A 26,034-nucleotide genomic window follows, 5' to 3' on the forward strand; every position below is an offset into this window, starting at 1 on the left:
ACAAAATGAATCTAATTTTTGAAAAATTACAAAAATGTTATTTTTAAAAAATTCGATTTTTTATTTAAATACTTGAGAGAAAGAGAAAGAGGAGTGAGGAGTGAAGAAAAAACTGAACCAACCCTTTAATTGTCGATTTTTTTTAAATACTCAAGAGAGAGAAATAAGAGAGAGAAGTGAAGAGAGGGAAGAAATCGGCCCTTTAATGATGGATTTTTAATATTTTTATAATTATTCAAAAATTAGATTCTTTTTGTTAAATTTTTTTTTTAGGATTTTTTTCATAATTTTCCCTAGAAGAAACAAAAATTTGTTTTGGACAAATATGGTTTCAATTTTTAAATCTACAATAAATTTTAAAAAAATTATTTTAATCAAAATAATAGAAAATCCTATTTGTCTCGCATAAATTTTTACTGACTCAATTGAAATTCTCTAAAATTCGTCCAAGGCAAGTTAGGTCGATGTTTCAACCAAGATGACAACTGGCGAGATGATACACCCGAGAGTAGAGGAAAATACATAATCAATACTCCCCCTTACCCATAGGGATGGAAAGAATTGAACCCGTATTATATGTGAAAGAATCAAAGCCCGTGACTTTAAGAACTAGTTCTTTCATACCATGTGTAGGAGTAAATAAGATTTGATTCTAGAGATTAGAGACAATAACATCCCAACCCGATTGAATGAATACAATGGGTCAAACCCATACCCCACCCAATTCGGATTAAGGAATCTGATTCCTTCAATGTTTTCAACCTAAGGATGTTCAACCTCTCCTTGGGAACTGACTCCTCCAATGTTTCCAACCTATGGAGGTTCGGCCTCCCTTTGGGAGCCGACCCCTTCAATGTTACCAACCTCTTAGAGGTTCGATCGTTCGATCATCCTATTAGGGGCCGACCCTTCAATATGTTCAACCTCAAGGCGGTTCGGCCTCCCCTTTGTAGCCGACCCCCTCATTGATTCCAACCACAAGGAGGTTCGATTCTACCCTTGGGAATCGATCCATTCATACGTTCATATCTCAAGGAGGTTCGATTTCCCTTAAGAGTCAATCCCTTTACACAGTATAAGGATCAATCCTTTAAAAAGAGACAAGATTTTTATCAAACATTATAACTAATACCTACTCGAGTATCATTAAAGGGAAGAGTAAATATATTGATAGAATAAACCTCAGGTACATGACACAACTAAGTCAACTCAAGGAGTTAAATAGACACTGAGTCGAATCAGCTCTAGAATAAAAGACATTACTCTTGTCAATTACAAAATCCAAGAGAGTAGAGCTTTAAGACCATTATGAGCCTAGATAATGGTGCATTAAAGTCATTATGAGGTGAGAAAGTGGTTCATAATAACATCATGAGTCATCAATGACCAATATTATGGGAAGAGGTTATATGCTCAAAGTGAATGAGTTAATTTTATAAATAGGGAGACTTCTCCCACCTCAAGGTAAGTAAAAAAAAAAGACACAACACTACTCTATTTATAAATCTCTTCTCCGTACTCTACAACTTTTCTCAAGTTCTAACTTAATCATCAGAGACCCTTTAACTAACACCACACCAATGTCTTTTCAAGTGAGACTAATGGTGAAGACGAGCAAAGAGTCGAAGTTTAGTAAAAAAAGAAGATCAAAGAATGTAAAAAAATCAACATGTAATTTGAGGATCAAACATCATTATCAAGACAAATCTTGAGGAGAGTGGGAGATCCAATAAATCTCCCACACCATGTTAGCCAATCAACTATTCAAAAAAATCGATTTGTCGGAGAGGGAGACAATTATTAATATAAAAAGGTCATGAGACTTAACTGGGTTATGAGACACTTGAGGTGGATTAAAAAATACACTCAACACGAAGAATCCAATTATGTGATCGAGAAAATGGATCCGATGGGGGAACATGATATTCCATAAGATGTTATTGATGCTCAAATTAAAAAACAAAATTTTCTTTTTACTATAATATTTTCTACAATTTTTTTTTTTTTTATACTCTTTCCACAAAATTTTATGAGAATTTTCCAAAGATATTAACAAGTACTTGATCAGGACAGAGTCATAAAAATTCACAATTGCAAGATACCTTAAACATAAAGTGTCCATTAATAATGCAGTGACCTCAATTCACATTTTACTGATGTGGAAATGTGTATGGAACCATACATGTTTTTCAACGAGATATAAGTGAAAAGATCTATGGTTGTGTACCTACCTTCACTTCGGCAAAGTGTGAGTTGAGGTCAATCTAGAGGTCACTCCAACATGACTCTAAAGCATAGTTTTAAAACTTGTCCGAGACTGAAACGTATCACCCGAGTTAATTTAGTATCGGAGTTGAACGAGACCAACTCATAATTCATTTTTTTGACTGAGATTTAATACCTCACATTCAATTTTTTGTTTTTAGAATGAGACATCTCAAACATATCGGAATACTCGTCCGAGACAAAGTATCAGGCCTGAATGAGACGAGACGCGAAATCGAATTTTAAAACCATGTTCTAAAGTTTATGTTCTATGATATTTGTGGGCGTTGCAAGCAAGGCCTAGAAACTCATAAATCAGAACTGGTTTATTTGTGAACATTTATAGAGTAAAATGAAAAAAAACTAATATCCTACATTTTTAATTTTTTTTTTTTTTTTTGAAAAGTATAATATATTGATAAAAAAGGGAAGACAAGAAACAAAGAGGCCGAGTGAGCCTCAAAGAAAAGTAACAAAAAAACACTAGTCGTTACACAAGGAGTGCCATCTAAATACAAAATCATCAAATGTAGTTCCCGCGAACTCTATGTTCTGCTTTGACCAAAGGTATAGCAAACCCAAGATCTCCAAGAAACCTGCATGAAAGTTGTTACTCTTGTTATTGAACACTCTGTTGTTTCTCTCGTTCCAAATCCCCCAAGTGATAGCCGAGGGAAGCATAGCCCAAAGGATCTTTTTTCTGGTATGAAAAGCGTTACTGGTCCATTCTACTAACAACGAGGAGAACTTACGAGGGGGGGCCCAGTTAAAACCAAAAAGACTGAGAAAAGTCGACCAAATGTTATAAGAAAAAGAACAATGGATTAATAAATGATCAACAAATTCCCCATCACTCATGCAAAGGGGACAACAGTTGGGAATGATCCAACCCCGCACAATCAAATTATCCAACGTGAGAATCCTATTGAGAGAAGCTAACCACATGAAAAAAGATACTTTAGAGGGAACTAACCTGGACCAAATGATTGATCCCACCAAGGAATTCTCTGCATTAAAGGAAAGCCACTTATAGAAAGACCTGACAGAGAATCTCGAATCCTTAGCCCTTGTCCATTCCCATTCATCCTGTTCGTTGTCGTTGAGATGAACTGTATACATGAGATCAAGGAAAGATGTCACCTCAGTTAGCTCCCAATCATTAAAATTTCTTCTGAACCCCAGATCCCAAGTAGGACCAGACTCATTGCCAACCAAACACTGCTGGATCGAGCGGTTCTTATTGATTGAACAAGTGTACAAAGACGGGAATTGGACTGCCAGAGGCAATGTGCCGCACCAACTATCCTCCCAAAATCTAATCCTATCTCCCAAACCCACTTTGAATCTAATCCCTTTCTTGAAATCCTCTATCCCTTTAAGAACCCCTTTCCAGACACTGCACCCATAAGGATCTTTAGCCTCGCCGCTATACCATCCTAACATCTTATCCCCATACTTGGCCCTAATAACCTTCATCCACAAACTACTCCTCTCTTCACCAAATCTCCAAAGCCATTTTCCTAACAGAGCTCTGTTGGCTAATCTAAGCCCCCTTATGCCCAGACCCCCGTTCTTCTTAGGCGTGCACACCACTTTCCATCTGACCAAATGATACTTTCTCCTGTTGATTTTTAATTAAATCAACTCTCTTTCTCAATGTTTGAAAAGTAAAATCAAACATTTTTATTTTTATTTTTATAAGTAGATCAATTGGTGCCCACTTGAATAGTGGCATAAATAGTAGAAAAGTAGTTAGCTGCTCTGTTAGTTTTCCTATAAAGATGACAACATTGTAAACTTGTTACAGTATAAAAATTGATTATTTTATATGAAAAGCAATTAAAAATGATGGATGCCAACTATTTGATCAAAATTATCAGAAGTGCCTATAAAATCTTAACCTAGTTTTTTTTTTTTCTTAATTCTGTATCATTACTCTACTAGTTGCATCTCAAACAAGGGTTATTTCTAAATCTAATATTAAAACTCTATTAGTAGCACCTTATAAAAGGAGTATTTTCAAATACGCTTTATCTATACCATGAATGACAATCCATAAAAGAAGAAAATGATGATGATGGAGTGCAATCCACCTTTTTTTTCTCCAATTTTTGAGTTATAATGAAGAAAAAATGGCAATATCACAATCAATTGCAAGAATTGGCTGATCAAGAAAAATAAGAAGATAATGTTGAATGTAATCGTTCAAATGGAATGCAAATTACAAAGATGACAAAAAATTCATAATTCCCTTCATCTTTCAAGTTTCAACACCACTTTAACTCCATTTATTTTTTTATAAGTCACCTTAACCCCATCTTATTCTCCGCTCTCCACACCCTCTAAATTCAATCCCACCTTCGTATGCTTCAACCACTTCTGGGATTGTTTCATGGTACTTCGTAACAAACCTAGCCAAGAAATCCTTCTCAGTCAATTTCAATACTAAAGTCACCTTCAACTTCCTCCTTATCATCCCCTTGGAATTTAGAATCTCCAAAACCGCACACCTCGGAAAAATCCTCTTCTCAAAACTAAGAAGAAGAACTCCTGCATACAAAGAGATATCCGTCGATTCCCATTTCAATTTCTTCATGAAAAATTCAGCCCCTCTCTGTATCTTCTCCTTTGACGTGCCCATGCAAAATGGGTACCTTTTGAAAACTGAAAAAATCTCATCCTCAAACAAACCCAAGCTCCGATAAACCGCCAATTTCCCTTCCCAGCTCGATTTACTCATCCCGGTCATCACCCGTACTGCATGAACAAACACTGTGGTTGACGAATCGAACCCCATTTTCTTAACCATATCTACGATATCTTTAAACCGATTACTGTTCTGCATCAGTGACCTAGGCTGGTACACTAACAGTTTCGAAATTGAACATTCAGACACACCTTGAGCTCGCAATATCTCGATATTGGGTCCCAATAGTTTGTCTAAATTGCGATCAAGCATCCAAGTTGATCGCCTGAGGGCAGTGAGGATGTCATTACTACCAAGGAAGCTCTTAAGAAAATTGAAATTAGGGATTATGTGGTTCTGCAAACTCCTGGTTATGAGTGATGGACCATAAGCTAGGAGTTTGACAAGGTTTGGTCCTGTAAAGCCACAATCATGATAGAATTCTATTTTGGGTTGAAGAATCTTGTTGGGATCCAATAAGAGTATATTTGGTTGCTTGGAGATGAGTTGTGTGATTTGAGTTTTGTTGAGTCCATGGTTTTGGAAGAAAGTGAGGACTGAGTCTGCTTTCTCTATGGAGGACAAATGGGTACGCTTGGATGCAGATATAGCTGTTTCTGGAGATAACCCACATGAGTTTATGAGGTAATCTACAGTGATTGAATATGGGTTTTCGGATTCTGAGATGTTTGAGAAGGATTTGAGATGTGGGTTTTGACATTGTTGAAGAACAACAACACAGAGATTATAAACATGTATTTTGGTTTGTTCTCTAATTCTGATGTGGTGTTGTAGATTTCTATGAACAAAACGAAACATTGAACAAAAGAAGTTACAAAATTTGAATAACACTTACCAATTTGGAAGAATTCAAGACTCTCACAGATACGTTTAAGTTAGGGTTTTTGAGATAAAACCCTAAATCGCATTTTTTTTCCCCCAAGTAAACCTGGGCAAAATATTGTTTCAAATCTCGGTTTGTCGTGGGCTGTCATTGGCCCAATGGGACCAGAACCGAACCGGAACTGAAAACCCCGGTTCATGATCCTTATTTTCAATACCCTATCACGTGGGTGCCCACTTATAATCGGAACTGATTTATTTTATCCATCTATATATATATATATATATATATATATATATATATATATATATATATATATATATAATATTATATATGGTCGAAGGTTGTCAATCCTTTTAAAGTTCATCAATATTGCGTAATTTTTTTCATAATTTCTTATAACTTATGTAACGTGATTTAAAATGTCAATATGGACTTCTAGTTTGTTAATGGTGAAAATGATGGACTTTAGTTTTTGAAAAAAAAGAAGTAATTTATATATTTATTAAAATATTTGTAATTTTTCTATTGATGTTTTAGTGTTTTTAAAAGGAATATTTTTGCAATTATCTCGAAAATGATTATATATATTTTATGATAATAAACACTTTCATATATAAAAAAAAATTATAGAATCGTAATTAGATGAGGTTTTTGGCCTTACCCGTTTATTAAGAACCGGAATCAATGGGTACGTGTGATGTTTGGTGATTCTGATTCAACTAATTTTATAATCGGAACCGATAAGAACTAGAATTGAAAAAATATGATGGTTTCAATTCTAAAAACCTTAAGAATCAACCCCACTGACACCCATAATCGTGTCATCTTGTTTATGGACGAGACTGAGATGTATTAGTTGAGTCGTCACATATTTTTAATTTTTATTAAATTTTGAAATAAAAAATAGAAAATCATAGTTGGCTCAGTTAAATTTTTATGGATTGTATTTAAATTAAACAAATCGTCCAAGTCATCTCGATTGTCAAACAAGACAATGTGCGAATATTCACATAGAATATCTACATCATTCATAAAGATATTGAGATGATCAAATTGTCAAACATCATATGATGACGTTTGAAAACATGGGGCAAATCTCAAATTCAAGAACTACTTTTTTTTTTCTTTTTTTTTTTCAACAAATTTATATATAAAAGCATTTATTAATTACAAAAAAATAATTATAATATCTAATGGTATTGCAGATAAAATATCAATATTATTAAAATATTAAAGTTTGCTTGACCCTGCGGAAAGTGTAAAGATGACAAAGTTATAAGGTATTATTGAAAAAGAGGAAAGATAATAAAATTAGAGAGAATGAAGACAATAAAAGGAAGTTGTGTAGACATCACTTATTTGTTTCGATCTTTATATCTACATAATTGGAGCTGAGTAGGACTACCTGTTAGACCAACTCTCTTTTTCAATCATCCCAACTATAAATTTCAAGGAAATGAAAGAAAAAAAGAAAAAGAAAAAAGGAAGCGCTCAATGCTATTTTAGATGGTAAAGTTCCATTATTTTTTATTTTTTTGAGAATAAATTGTTTGAGGAGTTGGAGAGATTTTTTTGAGTAAAGAAGAGAGTAAAATAATAATAAATAAATAAAAACTTGTAATATTGTGCAATTCTCTATAATGATAAATTATGAATCATTGAAGAAAAAATTCTATGAAACTAAATTTCTTAACAATCTTGACCATAGAATTAAAGGAAATGAAAAGAAAGTGTTTGATGTTATCTTAGACATTAAAGTCGCATTATCATTTTGGACTAAATTGCAAGAGGAGTTTAAGGAGATCTTTGAGGTACAATTTTTGTAGTTATTCATCGAAAAGATTAAGACTAAAATGGGGCCATCTACTTGCATATCACAAGTTGCCAATTTTTTTATTTTTTATTTTTAAATTCTAATCTCAATCCTCCCAATTGCTCTTAGGGAGGCTTTACAATCCCCTTCGACCCACTTTATCATTTTTTACTTTTATTATTTCGACTCTGCCATCAATCGTAGTCACAACTACCTTTTTCTCTCGAAGTCAACCATATGTATGGAGTGCAGTTGGAAGGAGAAATGGAGAATATAAAAAAGGATTTTTTTTTTTAAATGTTTTGATTGAAGAAAGACGACCTAACGCACAATCATAGAATTTGACCAATCAAGAAAAAAAAGATAAAAAAACGATGATCATATGCATTGAGTGCAAAAAAGATTTTTTAAGCAATGGAGTAGAATTGGTATTAGGTGATTTAAAATTATTGGGTCCTAAAAATTACAAATCGTATTTAAAAAATAAAAATTCAAATTTCTCTCACTTGTCTACAACACCCAACAAATTCAAACCCACCTTTGTGTACTTTCACCACTTGTGGGATTGTTTCATGGTACTTCATAACAAACTTATCCATGAAACTCTTCTCTCTTCAAAATCAATGCTGAAGTCACGTTCAACTTCCACTTCAATGTGATAATGAGAAATGGTTGCTTGTTGAACGCTGAAAGAATTTCATCTTCAGATAAATCAAAGCTCCGATAAACCATTCCCTTCACAACTCAATTTACTAGTAGAGATCAGCATCCAAACTGCACAAATAAAAATTGAGTTTGACGAATCGAAGCCTAATTTCTAAACCACCTCGACAATTTCTTTAAAATGATTAGTTTTGTTTATAAATGTCGGACACTAACAATTTCGAAAGTGAAAAATCCTGCACGCCATGAACTCACAATATCATGAATTGTTTCTAATTAGCTTGTCTATATTGTAGAAGCCTCAAGGCAGTGAGGGTGGGAGTTGTCATTAGTACCAATGTCAACTATTTGATCAAAGTTATCACAAGTTGCCCATAACATCTCAACTTAGATTTTTTATTTTATATTTTAAATTCCTTATCACAACTCTATTAATTGCACCTTATAAAAGACTATGAATGACAATCCATTAAAGAAGAAAATGACGATGATGATGGAGTGCAATCCACATTTTTTTTTCCTTTTTTATTTTTCCAATTTTTGAGTTATAATGAAGAAAAAATGGCTAGATCTCAATCAATCCCAAGCATTGGCCAATCAAGAAAAAGAAGAAGATAATGTTGAATGTAATCGATCAAAGATGACAAAAAACAAATAGTAATTCCCTTCACCTTTTAAGTTTCAACACCACCTTAACCCCATCTAATTCGCCGCTCTCCACACCCTTTAAATTGAATCTCACCTTTGTATGGGGGGTTAGAAGTTTCAAAATGAGCTGATTTTTTGTGAGGATGATCTCTTCACCACTTTACAAGTTGAAGAATCGTGTACCGTTCCGATTTTTGTAAACCACTTTTGATGGGGGTTAGAAGTTTCGGAATGGGCTGATTTTTGGTGAGGATCATCTTCTCATCATACAAATGATCCTCACAAAATATCAGCCCATTTAGAAACTTCTAACCCATACATTGAACAAATGTTTGGTTCTCTATAAGGCCTCCGAGCGCTCCCCATTATGTAATGGCACCACAAAAATAATTTAAAAAAAATAAAATACAACTCATTTCTTTAACTTGGAAAAAAAAAATCATAAAGTTACTTTACATAGTTTACATTTTATTTGGAATTTGAGATAAAAATGCATTAATTTGTCACAGAAAAGTCACTGACTTCAACTTTAAAATGGATGACTAAGAAAGGGTAAGAACATCTCACCTAAGATGAACTTCTTGATTTGTGAACTCCATAAGAACCATAGATCAAATGAATAAAGTGACGAAAGAACGGCAGAGGATCAACATTGAAGACCTTAAGAAAATAAAACTGAAGATGAATTTTGACAAAAATCAAAATGATCATATAATACAAGAAAACCATGTCATTCACCTTTCTACAACTCTTCAACTTACCAACCTCACTAAATCCTGCAAATTCAATCTCACCTTTGTTTGTTTTCAACACTTCCAGGGATTGTTTCATGGTATTTCATCACAAAATTATCCAAGCTTCTCAGACAATTTCATCACTAATGATCTACAACGAGAGCCTTTCACCTTTCTACAACACCTTACCCCCACCACATTCTCCTCTCTCCACACCCTGTAAATTCAATCTCACCTTTGTATGTCATTACCACTTCAGGGATTGTTTCATGGTACTTCATAACATATTTAGCCAAGAAAGCCTTCACAGTAAAAGCCAATGCTGAAGACACCTTCACCTTCCTCTTTATCATCCCATTAGAATTCAAAATCTCCAAAACCGCACACCTCGGAACAATAAACTTTTCCAAATTATACAGAATCACTCCTGGGTGCAAAGTGATATCCGCTGATTCCCATTTCAATTTCTGCATGAAAAATTCAACCCCTTTCTGTATCTTCTCCTTCGAAATAGCCATGCACAATGGTTGCCTTTTGAAGACTAAAAGAATCTCATCCTCAGACAAACCCAAGCTCCGATAAACTGCCAATTTCCCTTCCCAACTCGATTTACTCATTCCAGTCATCACCCATACTGCACGGACAAACCCTGGGGTTGACGAATCGAACCCCATTTTCTTAACTACCTCTACGATATCTTTAAACCGATTAGTGTCCTGCATCAGTGCCCTAGGATGGTGCCGTAACAGTTTTGAAATTGAGCATTCTGACGCACCTTGAGCTCGCAATATCTCGATATTGGGTCCCATTAATTTGTCTAAATTGTAATGATGCATCCAAGTTGATCCCCTGAAGGCGGTGAGGATGTCATTACTACTAAGGAAGCTCTTAAGGAAATTCAAATTAGGGATTATGTGGTTCTGCAAACTCCTGGTTAAGAGTGATGGATCATAAGCTAGGAGTTTGACAAGGTTTGGTCCTGTAAAGCCAAAATCCTGAAAGAATTCTAGTTTGGGTTGAAGAATCTTGTTGGGATCCAATATGAGTATACTTGGTTGCTTGGAGATGAGTTGTGTGATTTCAGTTTTGCTGAGTCCATGGTTTTGGAAGAAAGTGCGGACTGAGTCTGCTTTTTCTATGGAGGACAAATGGGTATGCTTGGATGCAGAGATAGCTGTTTCTAGAGATAACCCACATGAGTTTATGAGGTAATCTACAGTGATTGAATATGGGTTTTTGGATTCTGAGATGTTTGAGAAAGATTTGAGATGTGGGTTTTGACATTGATGGAGAACAACAACACAGAGATTATAAACATGTATTGCTGTTTGTTCTCTAATTCTGATGTGGTGTTGTAGATTTCTGTGAACAAAACGAAACATTGAACAAAAGAAGTAACAAAATTTGAATAACACTTACCAATTTGGAAGAATTCAAGACTCTCACAGAGACGTTTAGGTTAGGGTTTTTGAGATAAAATCATAAAACCCTAAATCGCATTTTATTTTTCCCCAATTTAAGCTGGGCAAAATATTGTTTCAAATCTCGGTTTGTCGTGGGTTGTCAATGCCCAATGGTACCAAAACCGAATCGAACCGGAACTGAAAACCCCGGTTCAGGATCCTTATTTTCAATACCCCTATCAGAGCCGGGTCTAAATAAAACCGAATCAATTAGTAACCGGGCCGAAAGGTTCTACATTACGTGAGTAAAACTGATTTGTTTTAAAGTCCATCAATATTGCATAAATTTTTTCAAAATTTCATATAACTTATGTACTGTGATTTAAAATGTTAATCTGGACTACTAGTTTGTTAATATTGAAAATGATAGACTTTATTAGAATATTTGTAATTTTTCTGTTGATGTTTTAGTGTTTTTAAAAGGTATATTTTTGCAATTATCTTGTAAATGATTATATATAATTTTTTATTATTTATAGAATCGTAATTAGGTGAGGTTTTTTTACTTTATTCATTTATTAAAAATTGATCAATGGGAACTCATGATTTTTGATGGTTCTGATTCAATTAATTTTAAAATTGGAACTAATTAAAATTAGAATCGAAAAAATATGATGATTCCGATACTAAAAACCTTTGGAATCAACCCATTGACACTGCTAATCGCGTCGTCTCATTTATGGACGAGACTGAGATGTATCAATTGAGTAGTCACATATTTTTATTTTTATAATAATCTTTAAAATTTTGAAAAAAAAATATAGAAAATCATAGTTTACTCAGCCAAATTTTTATGGATTGTATTTAAATTAAATATAAAAAAAACGTCCAAATCATCTTGATTGTCAAACAAGACAACGTGTGATTATTCACATAGAATATCTATATCATTCATAATGATATTGATGTATGACGACGTTTGAAACCATGGGATAAATCTCAAATTCAAAAACTACTTACTTTTTTCTTTTCATTTTCAACAAATTTATATATAAAAATATTTATTAATTATAAAAAAAAATAATTATAATATCTAATGGTGTTGTGCATAAAATTTCAATATTATTAAAATACTTGAGTTTACTTGTCTCTACGGTACTGACATCCTCTTTGGGGTTAAAGGGTAAAAGTGTAAAAATAACAAAGTTAGAGGGGTGTTATAAAAAAAATGGGAAAGATAATAAAATTAGAGAGAATGAAAAGGATAATAAAGGAGAGTTGTGTGGACCTTACTCATTTGTTTCAATCTTTAAACCCACATAACTATAGTTGAGTGAGTCCACCTGTTGGACTAACTCTCTTTTTCAATCATTCCAATTATAAACTTCAAGGAAAAAAAAAAAAAAAAGAGAGAAGATCTTTAGATGATAAAGTTCCATTAGTTTTTATTTTTATGAGAATAAATTGTTTGAAGAGTTGGAGAGATCTTTTTTGAGTAAGAAGTGAGTAAAATAATAATAAATAAATAAAAATTTGTAATATTGTACAATTCTCTATAATGATAAATTATGATTCATTGAAGCAAAATTCTATGAAACTAAATTTCTCAACAATCTTGACCATAGAATTAAAGGAAATGAAAAGGAAGTATTTGACGTTATCTTAGACATTAAAGTCGCATTATTATTTTGGACTAAATTGCAAGAGGAGTTTAAGGAGATCTTTGAGGTACGATTTTTGTAATTATTCATCGAAAAAATTAAGACTAAAATGGGGCCACCTACTTGCATATCACAAGTTGCCAAAAGTTCCCCGACTTAAATAATTACCATTTTTTTATTTTTAAACTCTAATCTCAATCCTCACAAGTTGTCAAAAGAAGAACGACCTAACGCACAATCATCGACTTTGGCCAATCAAGAAAAAGAAGATAAATTCGATGATCATATGTATTGAGTGCAAATTTTTTTTCTTTTTAAATAATGGAGTAGAATTGGTATCAGGTGATTTAAAATTACTGGGTCCTAAAAATTACAAATAGTCTTAAAAAAATTTCAAATTTCTCTCACTTGTGTACAACCTTTGTGTGCTTTCACCACTTCTGGGATTGTTTCATGGTACTTCATAACAAACTAATCCAAAATCAATGCTGAAATCACATTCAACTTCCACTTCAATGTGATAATGCAAAATGATTGCTTGTTGAATGCTGAAAGAATTTCATCTTCGGATAAACCAAAGCTCCGATAAACCATCAATTTCCCTTCACAACTTGATTTACTTGTAGAGATCAGCATCCAAACTGCATGAATAAACATTGAGTTAGACGAATCAAAGCCCAATTTCTAAACCACCTCAGCAATTTCTCTAAAATGATTTAGTTTTGTTTATAAATGTCCTAGGGTGGGACACTAACAATCTCAAAATTTAAAAATCCAGCCACCATGAACTCACAATATCATGAATTGTTTCTAATTAGCTTGTCTATATTTTAGAAGCCTCAAGGCAGTGAGGGTGTCGTTGTTATTAGTACCAATGTCAACTATTTGATCAAAGTAAGCACAAGTTGCCTATAACATAACAACCTAGATTTTTTTATTTTTTATTCTAAATTCCTTATCATAACTCTACTAGTTGCATCTCATACAAGGATTATTTTTAAATCCCTCATCGTAACTCTATCAATTGCACCTTATAAAAAGAGTATTTTCAAACACCTTTTATCTATACTATAAATGACAATCCATTAAAGAAGAAAATGATGATGATGATGGAGTGCAATCCACAAAAAAAATTTATTTTTTATTTTTTCGATTTTTGAGTTATAATGAAGAAAAAATGGCAAGATCACAATCAATCGCAAGCATTGGCTGATCAAGAAAAAGAAGAAGATAATGTTGAATGTAATTGTTCAAAGATGACGAAAAAAATTAGTAATTCCCTTCACCTCTCAAGTTTCAACACCACCTTAACCCCATCTAATTCTCCGCTCTCCACACTCTCTAAATTCAATCCCACCTTTGTATGCTTCCGCCACTTCTGGGATTGTATCATGGTACTTCGTAACAAATCTAGCCAAGAAATCTTTCTCAGTTGACATCAATACTGAAGTCACCTTCAACTTCCTCCTTATCATACCCTTGGAATTTAGAATCTCCAAAACGGCACACCTCGGAACAATCCTCTTCTCAAAACTAAGAAGAAGAACTCCTGCATACAAAGCGATATCCATTGATTCCCATTTCAATTTCTTCATGAAAAATTCAGCCCCTCTCTGTATCTTCTCCTTTGACAAGGCCATGCAAAATGGGTTCCTTTTGAAAACCGAAATAATCTCATCCTCAGACAAACCAAAGCTCCGATAAACTGCCAATTTCCCTTCCCAGCTTGATTTACTCATCCCGATCATCACCCGTACTGCACAAACAAACACTGGGGCCGACGAATCGAACCCCATTTTCTTAACCATATCTACGATATCTTTAAACCGATTACTGTCCTGCATCAGTGCCCTAGGCTGGTACACTAACAGTTTCGAAATTGAGCATTCGGACGCACCTTGAGATCGCAATATCTCGATATTGGGTCCCATTAATTTGTCTAAATTGTAATGAAGCATCCAAGTTGATCGCCTGAAGGCAGTGAGGATGTCATTACTACCAAGGAAGCTCTTAAGGAAATTGAAATTAGGGATTATGTGGTTCTGCAAACTCCTGGTTATGAGTGATGGATCATAAGCTAGGAGTTTGACAATGTTTGGACCTGAAAAGCCTAAATCATTATGGAGATATTCTATTTTGGGTTTATAGATCTTGATGGGATCGTATAAGAGTACACATGGAAGCTTGGAGATGAGTTGTGTGATTTGGGTTTTGGTGAATCCTTGGTTTTGGAAGAAAGTGAGGACTGAGTCTGCTTTTTCTGTGGAGGACAAATGGATCTTCTTGGATGTAGAGAGAGCTGTTTCTGGAGGAAACCCACATGACTTTATGAGGTAATCTACAACCATTGACGATGGGTTTTTGGATTCAGAGATGTTTGAGAAGGATTTGAGATATGGGTTTTGACATTGATGAAAAACAACAACAATACAGACATTATAAACATGTATTGTGGTTTGTTTTCTAATTCTGATGTGGTGCTGTAGATTTCTATGAACAAAACGAAACATTGAAACAAAATAAGTTACAAATTTTGAATAAAACTTACTAATCTGGAAGAATTCAAGACTCCCAAGTCCCAAGTGCTTTTCAGAAATTGAACTTGCGCTTGAATCACATAGACGTTTAGGGTTTTTGAGATAAAACCCTAAATCGCAATTTTTTTTTTATTTTCCAGCATTTAACCTGGTTTGAAAATCCCAGTTCCGGATCCTTATTTCAATACCCGATTACAGCCGGGTCTAAGTGGAACCGAACCAATTACTAATCCGGACTGTTAAGTTCCACCCGACCCGATGGACACCCACAGATAAAGGAACCGATTTATTTTACACCCCCCCCCCCCCCCCCCTTTTTTTTTTCTTTTTCTTTTTCATATTATAAATGTTTGAAGATTTTCATACCTTTTTCATATAAATTATGCAGTCTAATTTAAAATGTCAATATTTATTACAAGTTTGTTAATAGTGAAAAAGATAGACTTTAGTTTAAAAAAATAAATAAAAGTAACCTATATATTTGTTAGAACATTTGTAATTTTGCTATTGATGTTTTTTTAGATGATGTATTGTATTCTTGGAAGAAATATTTTTGCGATTATCTTGTAAATAATTATTTAAAAAATATTTGCATAAAAAAATATTATAATATTATTATTACTTGAGATTTATTTGTCTTATCTATTTATTAAGAATCGGAATCAATGGGTACTTGTGATTTTTTCGATTCTGATTTCACTAATTTAAAAATCAAATCCAATAAAAATTGGAATCGAAAAAAATATGATGGTTCTGATTATAAAAATCTTAGGAATCAACCCATCGACACCCCTAATCACGTCGTCTCGTTTATGGATGAGACCGAGATGCATTAGTTGAGTTGTCACATATTTTAATTTTAAAAATTTGAAAAAAAAATCATAGTTGACTAAGTCAAAATTTTATGGATTCTATTTAAAGTAAAAAAATCTTCCAAATCATCTCAATTGTCCAACAAGACAACGTGTGATTATGCACAGAGAATATATACATCATTCATGATGATATTGAGATGATCGAATTGTCAGGAATCATGTGATGAGATTTGAAATCAGGGAAAAATCTCCAATCCAATAACTACTTTTTTTCTTTTCATTTTCAACAAACTTATATGTAAAAACAATTATTAATTACAAAAAAATACTATAATATCTAATGGTGTTACAAATAAAAAATTCAATATTATTAAAGTACTAGAGTTTGTTTGTGCCTACGACATTGGCATCCTCTTTGGGGTTGAGGGGTAAAAGTGTAAAGATGACAAAGTTAGAAAGATATTATTGAAAAAGGAGTGGGGTGAGGGGGAGAAGAGAGGAAAGATAACAAAATTAGAAAGATTAAGAAGGAAAATAAAAGGGAGTTATGTGGACCTAGTCCTTTTTTCAATCTTTGTACCTAAATAACTCTAAGTAAGTGGACCCTACTCCTTTTTTCAATCTTTGTACCTAAATAACTCTAAGTAAGTGGGCTCCAGTCATTGGTCCAACTCTCTTTTTCAATCATCCCAATAATAAATTAAAAAAATAAAAATAAAAATAAAAATAAAAACCCTAAGTGTTATATTAGATGTTAAAGTTACATTATTTTTATATTTATTTTTATTTTTTGAGAATAAATTGTTGAAAAATGTTGAAGTAACATTGAAATTGACATCGGTTTAGACTTTGCTGACATGGATGTATGTATCAAATCATAGATGCATTCTATCAAGATACAAATGAAAAAGGATCTATGGTTTTTTGCACAACAACGTGTGAAACAATGTCAATTTTAATGTTAATCCAACACAACTCGAAATTGTTTGAGGAGTTGGTGGGATCTTTTTTGAGTAACAAGGGAGTAAAATAAATAAATAAATAACTTGTAATATTGTACGATTCTTTTTAATGATAAATTATGATTCAATGAAGCGAAATTCTATTGAAGAATCTCTGAAACTAAATTTCTCAACAAATTTGACCATAAAATTATGAGTTGTGCCAAAGTGACCTCAAGATTGGGTCTCATAACACACATCTTGATGTGAAAGTGGATAGGAATCATCAATGTTTTTCACATATTTCTCAAGAAAAAGCAACTATGGTCCCCATACTGTTTCACATTAAGGTGTGGGATGCGAGGTCAAATCTTGAGGTCACTTCAGCGTTATTCAAAATTAAAGGAAATGAAAAGAAAGTACTTGACCTTATCTTAAATTTAAGGTCACATGACTAACTTGCAGGAGTTTAAGATCTTTGATGTACAATTTTTTGTAATATTCATCCAAAAAATTAAGACTAAAATGGGGCAAACTACTTGCATATTTAAAAAAATTACCTTTTTTTTATTTTTAAATTCTTATCTCAACCTCACCAATTGCACTTAGGGAATCTTTACAATCTCTTTCAACCTACTTCATCCTTTTTTTGTTCTGTTATCATGTCAACTTTGCCACCAATCAGTAATAATCACCTTCTCTCAATGTCACAGCCATATGTACGGAATGCAATTGGAAGAAAAGGAAAAAAAAAAAAGGGGAGCTTAGAATAATGACTTTTCTATTCTTGAGTGAAGAAGAAGAAAGACAACATCAAGGACGATTATAGGCTTTGGCTAATCAAGAAAAAGAAGAAGATAACAATGATCATATGTATGGAGAGCATTAAGTAATGGAGTACAATTGGTATTAAGTGATCTAAAATTTCTGGGTCCTAAAACTTACAAATCTTCTAACAAAAAAATAAAAAAAAAATTCAAATTTCTCTCACTTGTCTACAACACCCAACAAATTAAATCCCACCTTTGTGTGCTCTCACCACTTCTGGGATTGTTTGAGCTTTGATTTTGAAAGAGAAGAATTTCTTCTGAAATCAGAATCTCCAAAACTGTAATCCTTGAAACAATCCTCTTCTCCAAAGTATGATGAACATTTGGGTGGGTGCAGAGAGCTGTTCACTGGTTCCCATTTCAATTTCATCTTCAATAAAAACCAAAGCTCTGATAAACCTTTAATTTCCCTTAACAACTTGATTTGCTTGTATCAAAATTACACTGAACAAACATTGAGTTCAACGAATCGAAGCCCAATTTCTTAACCACCTCCACAATTTCTCTAAATTGATTAGTTTTGTTTATAAATGTCCTAGGGTGGGACACTAACAATTTCAAAATTGAAAAATCTGGCACACCATGAACTCACAATATCATGGCTTGTATCTGATTAGCTTGTCTATATTGTAGAAACCTCAAGTTGCTCGCTTGAAGGCAATGAGGATGTTATCATTAGTACCAATGAAGCACAGAAGGAAACTATAAGAATGGATGATTTGCATGATTAGGGCCTGAAAAGCCTAAATCAAGGAGAAATTCGACATTGCCGATTACATCCCAAGCTAAATTTTTTTATTATTTTAATCCCCTATCATAATCCTTCTAATAGTCTTTATGATCTCCATCAACCCATTTCATCTTTGCTCTTATTCTCTCGATGTTGCTGTTAATCGCAAGTAATCTCTCCGGTCAAATGCAGTACAATCTATCAAATAAGAAGAAAATGATGATGATGACGTGCAATTTTTTTTCTTTGTATGATAACAAAGAAAAAATGGTGGTGTCACACTCAAATGCAAGCTTCAGATCATCAAGAAAATGAAGAAAATAATGCACATGATCATATAAAAGAAAAACAACAACAACAACAAAAAATCAAAATTTCCCTCACCCTTCTAGGACACCGTAACCCCACCCTATTCTCCGTTCATCGGACCCTGTAAATTCAATCCCACCTTTGTATGCTTTGACAACTTCAGGGATTGTTTCATGGTACTTCATCACAAACTTATCCAAGAATTTCTTCTCGGTCAAAACCAACACTGATGCCACCTTCAACTTCTTCCTTATCAACCCCTTTGAATTCAGAATCTCCAACACCGCACACCTCGGAATAACATTCTTCTCCAAACTACGCAGAAGAACATCCGGGTGTTGAGATATATCCAATGGTCTCCATTTCATTTTTCCCATAAAAAAATCAATCATTCTCCTTAACTTCTCCTTCGACGTGATCATACAAAATGGTTGCCTCTTGAACGCTGAACAAATCTCATCCTCAGAAAAACCAAAACCCCGATAAACTGCCAATTTCCCTTCCCAATTTGATTTACTCATCGAGCCCAGCACTTGAACTGCATAAACAAACATTGGGTTTGACGAATCTAAGCCCAATTTCTTAACCACCTCAATGTTTTCTTTAAACCGAACAGTTTTGTGCATCAGTGCCCTAGGCCGGTACACTAACAGTTTTGAAATTGAGCATTCCGATACACCTTGATCTAGCAACATCGCAATATTGGGTCTGAGCCCCTTGTCCAAATTTTGTAAACCCCAAGTTGTTCGCTTGAGAACGGCGAGGATGTTGTCATTTGTACCCATGAAGCTCTTAAGGAAATTTAAAGTAGGGATGATTTGGTTATGCAAGCTCCTAGTTATGATTGATGGATCATAAGCTAGGAGTTTGACAAGGTTTGGGCCTGAAAAGCCTAAATCATGAAAGAATTCTATTTTGGGTTGAAGAATCTTGTTGGGATCCAATAAGAGTATATTTGGTTGCTTGGAGATGAGTTGTGTGATTTGAGTTTTGTTGAGTCCATGGTTTTGGAAGAAAGTGAGGACTGAATCTGGTTTCTCTTTGGAGGACAAACTGATGTTCTTGGATGCAGTGAGAGCTGTTTCTGGCGGTAATCCACATGAGTTTATGAGATAATCTACAGTTATTGATGATGGGTTTTTGGATTCTGAGATGTTTGAGATGGATTTGAGATGTGGGTTTTGACATTGAAGAACAATACAAATATCTCTGGTTCTGATGTGATGCTTTTGGTTTCTATAAAAATTACGCAACATTTGAAACAGAAATTAAAAATAAAAAAATCTATAAAACTTACGAATTTCAATGTTTCTACTTCTCAGACTTGAACTTGAATCGCAGAGATGACTAGGGTTCCCAAAACTAACACTAAATTTTGGGGACAAAAAAGTTTTGAAATGTTACGTTTAATAAGAGAACTGCTACTGGCGTCCAAAACTTTTACTTATTACACCTCAATTTCTTAAATTATTTATCACACTCCAATTAAAGATTAAAAGGTAATTTAGTCTTAACCCCTGTAAAATTGACGAAACCGTTAACAACATTCATTTAATTGATGGTCTAAAGTATGAATATCAAAAATACCCTTATAACATTTATTTTTATTTTTATTTTTTGAGAATAAATTGTTGAAAAATGTTGAAGTAACATTGAAATTGACATCGGTTTAGACTTTGCTGACATGGATGTATGCATCAAATCATAGATGCATTCTATCGAGATACAAATGAAAAAGGATCTATGGTTTTTTGCGCAACAATGTCAATTTTAATGTTAATCCAACGCAACTCGAAATTGTTTGAGGAGTTGGTGGGATCTTTTTTGAGTAACAAGGGAGTAAAATAAATAAATAAATAACTTGTAATATTGTACGATTCTTTTTAATGATAAATTATGATTCAATGAAGCGAAATTCTATTGAAGAATCTCTGAAACTAAATTTCTCAACAAATTTGACCATAAAATTATGAGTTGTGCCAGAGTGACTTCAAGATTGGGTCTCATATCACACATCTTGACGTGAAAGTGGATAGGAATCATCAATGTTTTTCACATATTTCTCAAGAAAAAGCAACTATGGTCCCCATACTCTTTCACATTAAGGTGTGGGATGGGAGGTCAAATCTTGAGGTCACTTCAGCGTTACTCTAAAATTAAAGGAAATGAAAAGAATTAAAGAAATGAAAAGAAAGTACTTGACCTTATCTTAGATTTAAGGTCACATGACTAAATTGCAGGAGTTTAAGATCTTTGATGTACAATTTTTTGTAATATTCATCCAAAAAATTAAGACTAAAATGAGGCAAACTACTTACATATTTAAAAAAATTACTTTTATTTTATTTTTAAATTCTTATCTCAACCTCACCAATTGCACTTAGGGAATCTTTACAATCTCTTTCAACCTACTTCATCCTTTTTTTTTTCTGTTATTATGTCAACTTTGCCACCAATCAGTAATAATCACCTTCTCTCAATGTCACAGCCATATGTACGGAATGCAATTGGAAGAAAAGAAAAAAAAAAAAGGGAGCTTAGAATAATGACTTTTCTATTCTTGAGTGAAGAAGAAGAAAGACAACATCACGGAAAATCATAGGCTTTGGCTAATCAAGAAAAAGAAGAAGATAACAATGGTCATATGTATGGAGAGCATTAAGTAACGGAGTACAATTGGTATTAAGTGATCTAAAATTTCTGGGTCCTAAAACTCACAAATCTTCTAACAAAAAAATAAAAAAAAATTTCAAATTTCTCTCACTTGTCTACAACACCCAACAAATTAAATCCCACCTTTGTGTGCTCTCACCACTTCTGGGATTGTTTGAGCTTTGATTTTGAAAGAGAAGAATTTCTTCTGAAATCAGAATCTCCAAAACTGTAATCCTTGAAACAATCCTCTTCTCCAAACTATGATGAACATTTGGGTGGGTGCAGAGAGCTGTTCACTGGTTCCCATTTCAATTTCATCTTCAATAAAAACCAAAGCTCTGATAAACCTTTAATTTCCCTTAACAACTTGATTTACTTGTATCAAAATTACACGAACAAACATTGAGTTCAACGAATCGAAGCCCAATTTCTTAACCACCTCCACAATTTCTCTAAATTGATTAGTTTTGTTTATAAATGTCCTAGGGTGGGACACTAACAATTTCGAAATTGAAAAATCTGGCACACCATGAACTCACAATATCATGGCTTGTATCTGATTAGCTTGTCTATATTGTAGAAACCTCAAGTTGCTCGCTTGAAGGCAATGAGGATGTTATCATTAATACCAATGAAGCACAGAAGGAAACTATAAGAATGGATGATTTGAATGATTAGGGCCTGAAAAGCCTAAATCAAGGAGAAATTCGACATTGCCGATTACATCCCAAGCTAAATTTTTTTATTATTTTAATCCCCTATCATGATCCTTCTAATAGTCTTTATGATCTCCATCAACCCATTTCATCTTTGCTCTTATTCTCTCGATGTTGCTGTTAATCGCAAGTAATCTCTCCGGTCAAATGCAGTACAATCTATCAAATAAGAAGAAAATGATGATGATGACGTGCAATTTTTTTTCTTTGTATGATAACAAAGAAAAAAATGGTGGTGTCACACTCAAATGCAAGCTTCAGATCATCAAGAAAATGAAGAAAATAATGCACATGATCATATAAAAGAAAAACAACAACAACAACAAAAAATCAAAATTTCCCTCACCCTTCTAGGACACCGTAACCCCACCCTATTCTCCGTTCATCGGACCCTGTAAATTCAATCCCACCTTTGTATGCTTTGACAACTTCAGGGATTGTTTCATGGTACTTCATCACAAACTTGTCCAAGAATTTCTTCTCGGTCAAAACCAACACTGATGCCACCTTCAACTTCTTCCTTATCAACCCCTTTGAATTCAGAATCTCCAACACCGCACACCTCGGAATAACATTCTTCTCCAAACTACGCAGAAGAACATCCGGGTGTTGAGATATATCCAATGGTCTCCATTTCATTTTTCCCATAAAAAAAATCAATCATTCTCCTTAACTTCTCCTTCGACGTGATCATACAAAATGGTTGCCTCTTGAACGCGGAACAAATCTCATCCTCAGAAAAACCAAAACCCCGATAAACTGCCAATTTCCCTTCCCAATTTGATTTACTCATCGAGCCCAGCACTTGAACTGCATAAACAAACATTGGGTTTGATGAATCTAAGCCCAATTTCTTAACCACCTCAATGTTTTCTTTAAACCGAACGGTTTTGTGCATCAGTGCCCTAGGCCGGTACACTACCAATTTTGAAATTGAGCATTCTGATACACCTTGATCTAGCAACATCGCAATATTGGGTCTGAGCCCCTTGTCTAAATTTTGTAAACGCCAAGTTGTTCGCTTGAGAATGGCGAGGATGTTGTCATTTGTACCAATGAAGCTCTTAAGGAAATTGAAATTAGGGATGATTTGGTTATGCAAGCTCCTAGTTATGATTGATGGATCATAAGCTAGGAGTTTCACAAGGTTTGGGCCTGAAAAGCCTAAATCATGAAAGAATTCTATTTTGGGTTGAAGATTCTTGTTGGTATCCAATAAGAGTATATTTGGTTGCTTGGAGATGAGTTGTGTGATTTGAGTTTTGTTGAGTCCATGATTTTGGAAGAAAGTGAGGACTGAATCTGGTTTCTCTTTGGAGGACAAACTGATGTTCTTGGATGCAGTGAGAGCTGTTTCTGGCGGTAACCCACATGAGTTTATGAGATAATCTACAGTTATTGATGATGAGTTTTTGGATTCTGAGATGTTTGAGATGGATTTGAGATGTGGGTTTTGACATTGAAGAACAATACAAATATCTCTGGTTCTGATGTGATGCTTTTGGTTTCTATAAAAATTACGCAACATTTGAAACAGAAATTAAAAATAAAAAATCAATAAAACATACGAATTTCAATGTTTCTACTTCTCTGACTTGAACTTGAATCGCAGAGACGACTAGGGTTTCCAAAACTAACACTAATTTTTTGGGACAAAAATGCTTTGAAATGTTACGTTTAACAAGAGAACTGCTATTGGCGTCCAAAACTTTTACTTATTACACCCCAATTTTTTACATTATTTATCACACCCCAATTAAAGATTAGAAGGTAATTTAATCTTAACCTGTAAAATTGGCGAAATTGAAACGCAAGATGAGGTCTGCTCCCTTTGACTTGGCTAAATCGTTAACAACATTAGTTTAATTGAAGGTCTAAAGTATGAATACCAAAAGTACCCTTATAACATTTAAATGATCAAAATGTCATTTGTTACTTGACAAATCTGCTTATTCTAATTTGATCTACGCCTGTTGGATTGAATGCATTTAAACTATTCGATTGAAAGGTAAAATCTTAACTTTATCTTCTTTAAAAAGATAAAGATGAAGTTTGAGTTTTTCTATTATCGCACCTATTGAAGTTAGGTTATTGTTAGATTATTGTCGTGATTGTTATGGTTCTATTCGTTAGAGCCATTATTTCGAAAACCTACCATTGAAGTTGTGATTTCGATTATGGGTTAGATAAAGTAAAGATTTCATATTTCATACAATGGGTGGAGGTTTGGACTCTCTAGTGAGTTCTTTTGACTATTTTGACATCAAGACTTACTTTTTTTGAAAAACAATTAAGCAAAAAAGAGTTGTTTTCATTCTTTGTTGTGTGAGGGGGTAGAACTAATATTCATATTTATAGGAGGAGGTATTATTAAACTCATTTTATTCATTATTTCATCTTTTTCTATCGGTTTATAGTATTTTTATTTTTTTCTTTTAGTGCTTTCCATTTAAATATTTTGAGCAATGGGAGTCAAAGAATGCCTTTGGTTGGGATGAAAGTGATGAGAACAGGATGAACACGATGAAATTTGGTTGATAATGAAGAAATGATGAGCTTTAGCTTCAAAATAATAATTTTTAGATTTAGATCAATGAAAAATAGGATTGAGAACAATTAGGGTTCTCACGGTTATCATGTTTAGTGATTAGATTGAATATATTTAGGTTGTTTAAATCGAAGGTCATTTTCATAATTTCAATAAATGGAGCTATTTTGGATATTTTACCATTTCTGTTAAGAGCCTGACGTATTTATTAACGATTTGACCGAGTCAATAGACTTCAAACATTACAAAGGTTTAGCTCAAATTATAACCCCAACCTACAAAACGTTATAACACTTGTTCAAACAAATTCAGTAGTTGTTTAAAATTATGATTAGGCTAGTATAGAATCCTAAAGCCAAAAAATAGAAATTTAGAAAGAAAAAGAAAAAAGAAAAAAAGGAGGGTGTGGTAAATTACTCTTTCCTGTGCTGAATATGACAAACTTTCTAGTTTTCTAATGAGTTCGTCACTTTTATGATCAACGATCTCGTTGATAAAAATACCTGCGAACTTGTCATTAAAAATATCAAGGGTATTTGACTTAAGATTACTCATGATCTCTTTAGTAATTTATCAGTAAGATCACTTATTATAAAAGTTACTTTAAAATTATTTGCGATCTCACCGGTAATTTATCATCGAGATTGTTGATTATAAAAGTGACGAACTCATTGAAAAATATGTTCTTGAAATTTGAATAAGCAACGTATCAAAATCAAAATTTTGTTGTAACTTGCAGATGTTTGCAAAATTTCTATAAAAAAAATAGAAAGCTTCCAATTGCATCCTAACTTTACTTATTCTTAGCCATTCACTTATTTTCTTAAATTTTAATGGGTGAAACTCCATTTGGTATGCTTAATATAGCGAAATTCCCAGTCATGGTATACTGTTCATTTTAATTCTCAAAACATTTTTTCCCAGTGAATTAGTCACTTTTATAATCAATGAATTCGTTGATAAAATGTTAGCAATCTTGTTTTTAATTTATCAGCGAATTGTTGATTATAAAAGTGACGAATTCACTGGAAAAACATGTTTTGGAAATTAAACGAGTAGTATATCGGAACCGGAATTTTAACATAAGTTACATACGTTTTGGGAAATATCTTATTTTTAATTGAGGTGTAATTAGTAAAGTTGAGGTGCCAATAGCAGCTCTCTTTAAGAATTGAGAATTTGAAATACCCATTCAAATAAAGGACATGGCCCTTGACGTTGGTCTTCTTTTAT

The 26,034-nt window shown here is 33.4% G+C and overlaps 4 protein-coding genes across 9 annotated transcripts; all 4 read right to left on the minus strand.

The window, feature by feature from the left end:
- Nucleotides 1-4,430: 4,430 nt before the first annotated feature.
- Nucleotides 4,431-5,939, minus strand: LOC147402014 (transcription termination factor MTERF8, chloroplastic-like). Its single transcript, XM_086443518.1, has one exon. It carries the CDS (start codon nt 5,768-5,770, stop codon nt 4,574-4,576), a length of 1,197 nt encoding a protein of 398 aa, XP_086299644.1. The 5' UTR covers nt 5,771-5,939; the 3' UTR covers nt 4,431-4,573.
- A 3,631-nt stretch (nt 5,940-9,570) lies between these two features.
- Nucleotides 9,571-11,214, minus strand: LOC147402015 (uncharacterized). The gene has a single exon (XM_086443519.1). The coding sequence runs from the start codon at nt 11,036-11,038 to the stop codon at nt 9,842-9,844; it is 1,197 nt and encodes a 398-aa protein (XP_086299645.1). The 5' UTR covers nt 11,039-11,214; the 3' UTR covers nt 9,571-9,841.
- Nucleotides 11,215-13,042: 1,828 nt separating this feature from the next.
- On the minus strand, nt 13,043-20,273 carry LOC147402016 (transcription termination factor MTERF8, chloroplastic-like). Of its 6 annotated transcripts, none has more exons than XR_015178777.1 (2): nt 15,269-15,515; nt 13,043-13,361 (listed from the first exon to the last, which is right to left on the minus strand). XR_015178777.1 is itself a non-coding variant. In XM_086443520.1 (2 exons), the coding sequence occupies exons 1-2, from the start codon at nt 20,136-20,138 to the stop codon at nt 13,337-13,339; spliced, it is 1,206 nt and encodes a 401-aa protein (XP_086299646.1). In that variant the 5' UTR covers nt 20,139-20,273; the 3' UTR covers nt 13,043-13,336. The 6 variants fall into 6 exon arrangements, 4 of the variants coding, with proteins under 4 accessions (XP_086299646.1, XP_086299647.1, XP_086299648.1 ...); XM_086443520.1 differs by lacking the exon at nt 15,269-15,515 and adding an exon at nt 18,958-20,273; XM_086443521.1 differs by having other exon boundaries at nt 14,007-15,438.
- A 679-nt stretch (nt 20,274-20,952) lies between these two features.
- On the minus strand, nt 20,953-23,903 carry LOC147402017 (uncharacterized). The gene is made up of 2 exons (XM_086443524.1): nt 22,600-23,903; nt 20,953-21,855 (listed from the first exon to the last, which is right to left on the minus strand). The coding sequence occupies exon 1, from the start codon at nt 23,779-23,781 to the stop codon at nt 22,840-22,842; it is 942 nt and encodes a 313-aa protein (XP_086299650.1). The 5' UTR covers nt 23,782-23,903; the 3' UTR covers nt 20,953-21,855; nt 22,600-22,839.
- Between the last annotated feature and the right edge of the window lie 2,131 nt (nt 23,904-26,034).

Source organism: Akebia trifoliata, chromosome 5, assembly GCF_017979445.1.
Source record: "Akebia trifoliata isolate Shusen 1 chromosome 5, ASM1797944v1, whole genome shotgun sequence".
NCBI lineage: Eukaryota > Viridiplantae > Streptophyta > Magnoliopsida > Ranunculales > Lardizabalaceae > Akebia > Akebia trifoliata.

Excerpts from the sequence above, each read along its gene's own strand:
- LOC147402017 (XM_086443524.1), bottom strand. The coding sequence starts at position 23,781 with ATGTTGCGTAATTTTTATAGAAACCAAAAGCATCACATCAGAACCAGA.
- LOC147402015 (XM_086443519.1), bottom strand. The coding sequence starts at position 11,038 with ATGTTTCGTTTTGTTCACAGAAATCTACAACACCACATCAGAATTAGA.
- LOC147402014 (XM_086443518.1), bottom strand. The coding sequence starts at position 5,770 with ATGTTTCGTTTTGTTCATAGAAATCTACAACACCACATCAGAATTAGA.
- LOC147402016 (XM_086443520.1), bottom strand. The coding sequence starts at position 20,138 with ATGTTGCGTAATTTTTATAGAAACCAAAAGCATCACATCAGAACCAGA. Across the intron at positions 13,362-18,957 it reads GGTTACGGTGTCCTAGAAGG|TTTGGATGCTGATCTCTACA; the intron begins GTGAGGGAAATT and ends TTATTCATGCAG.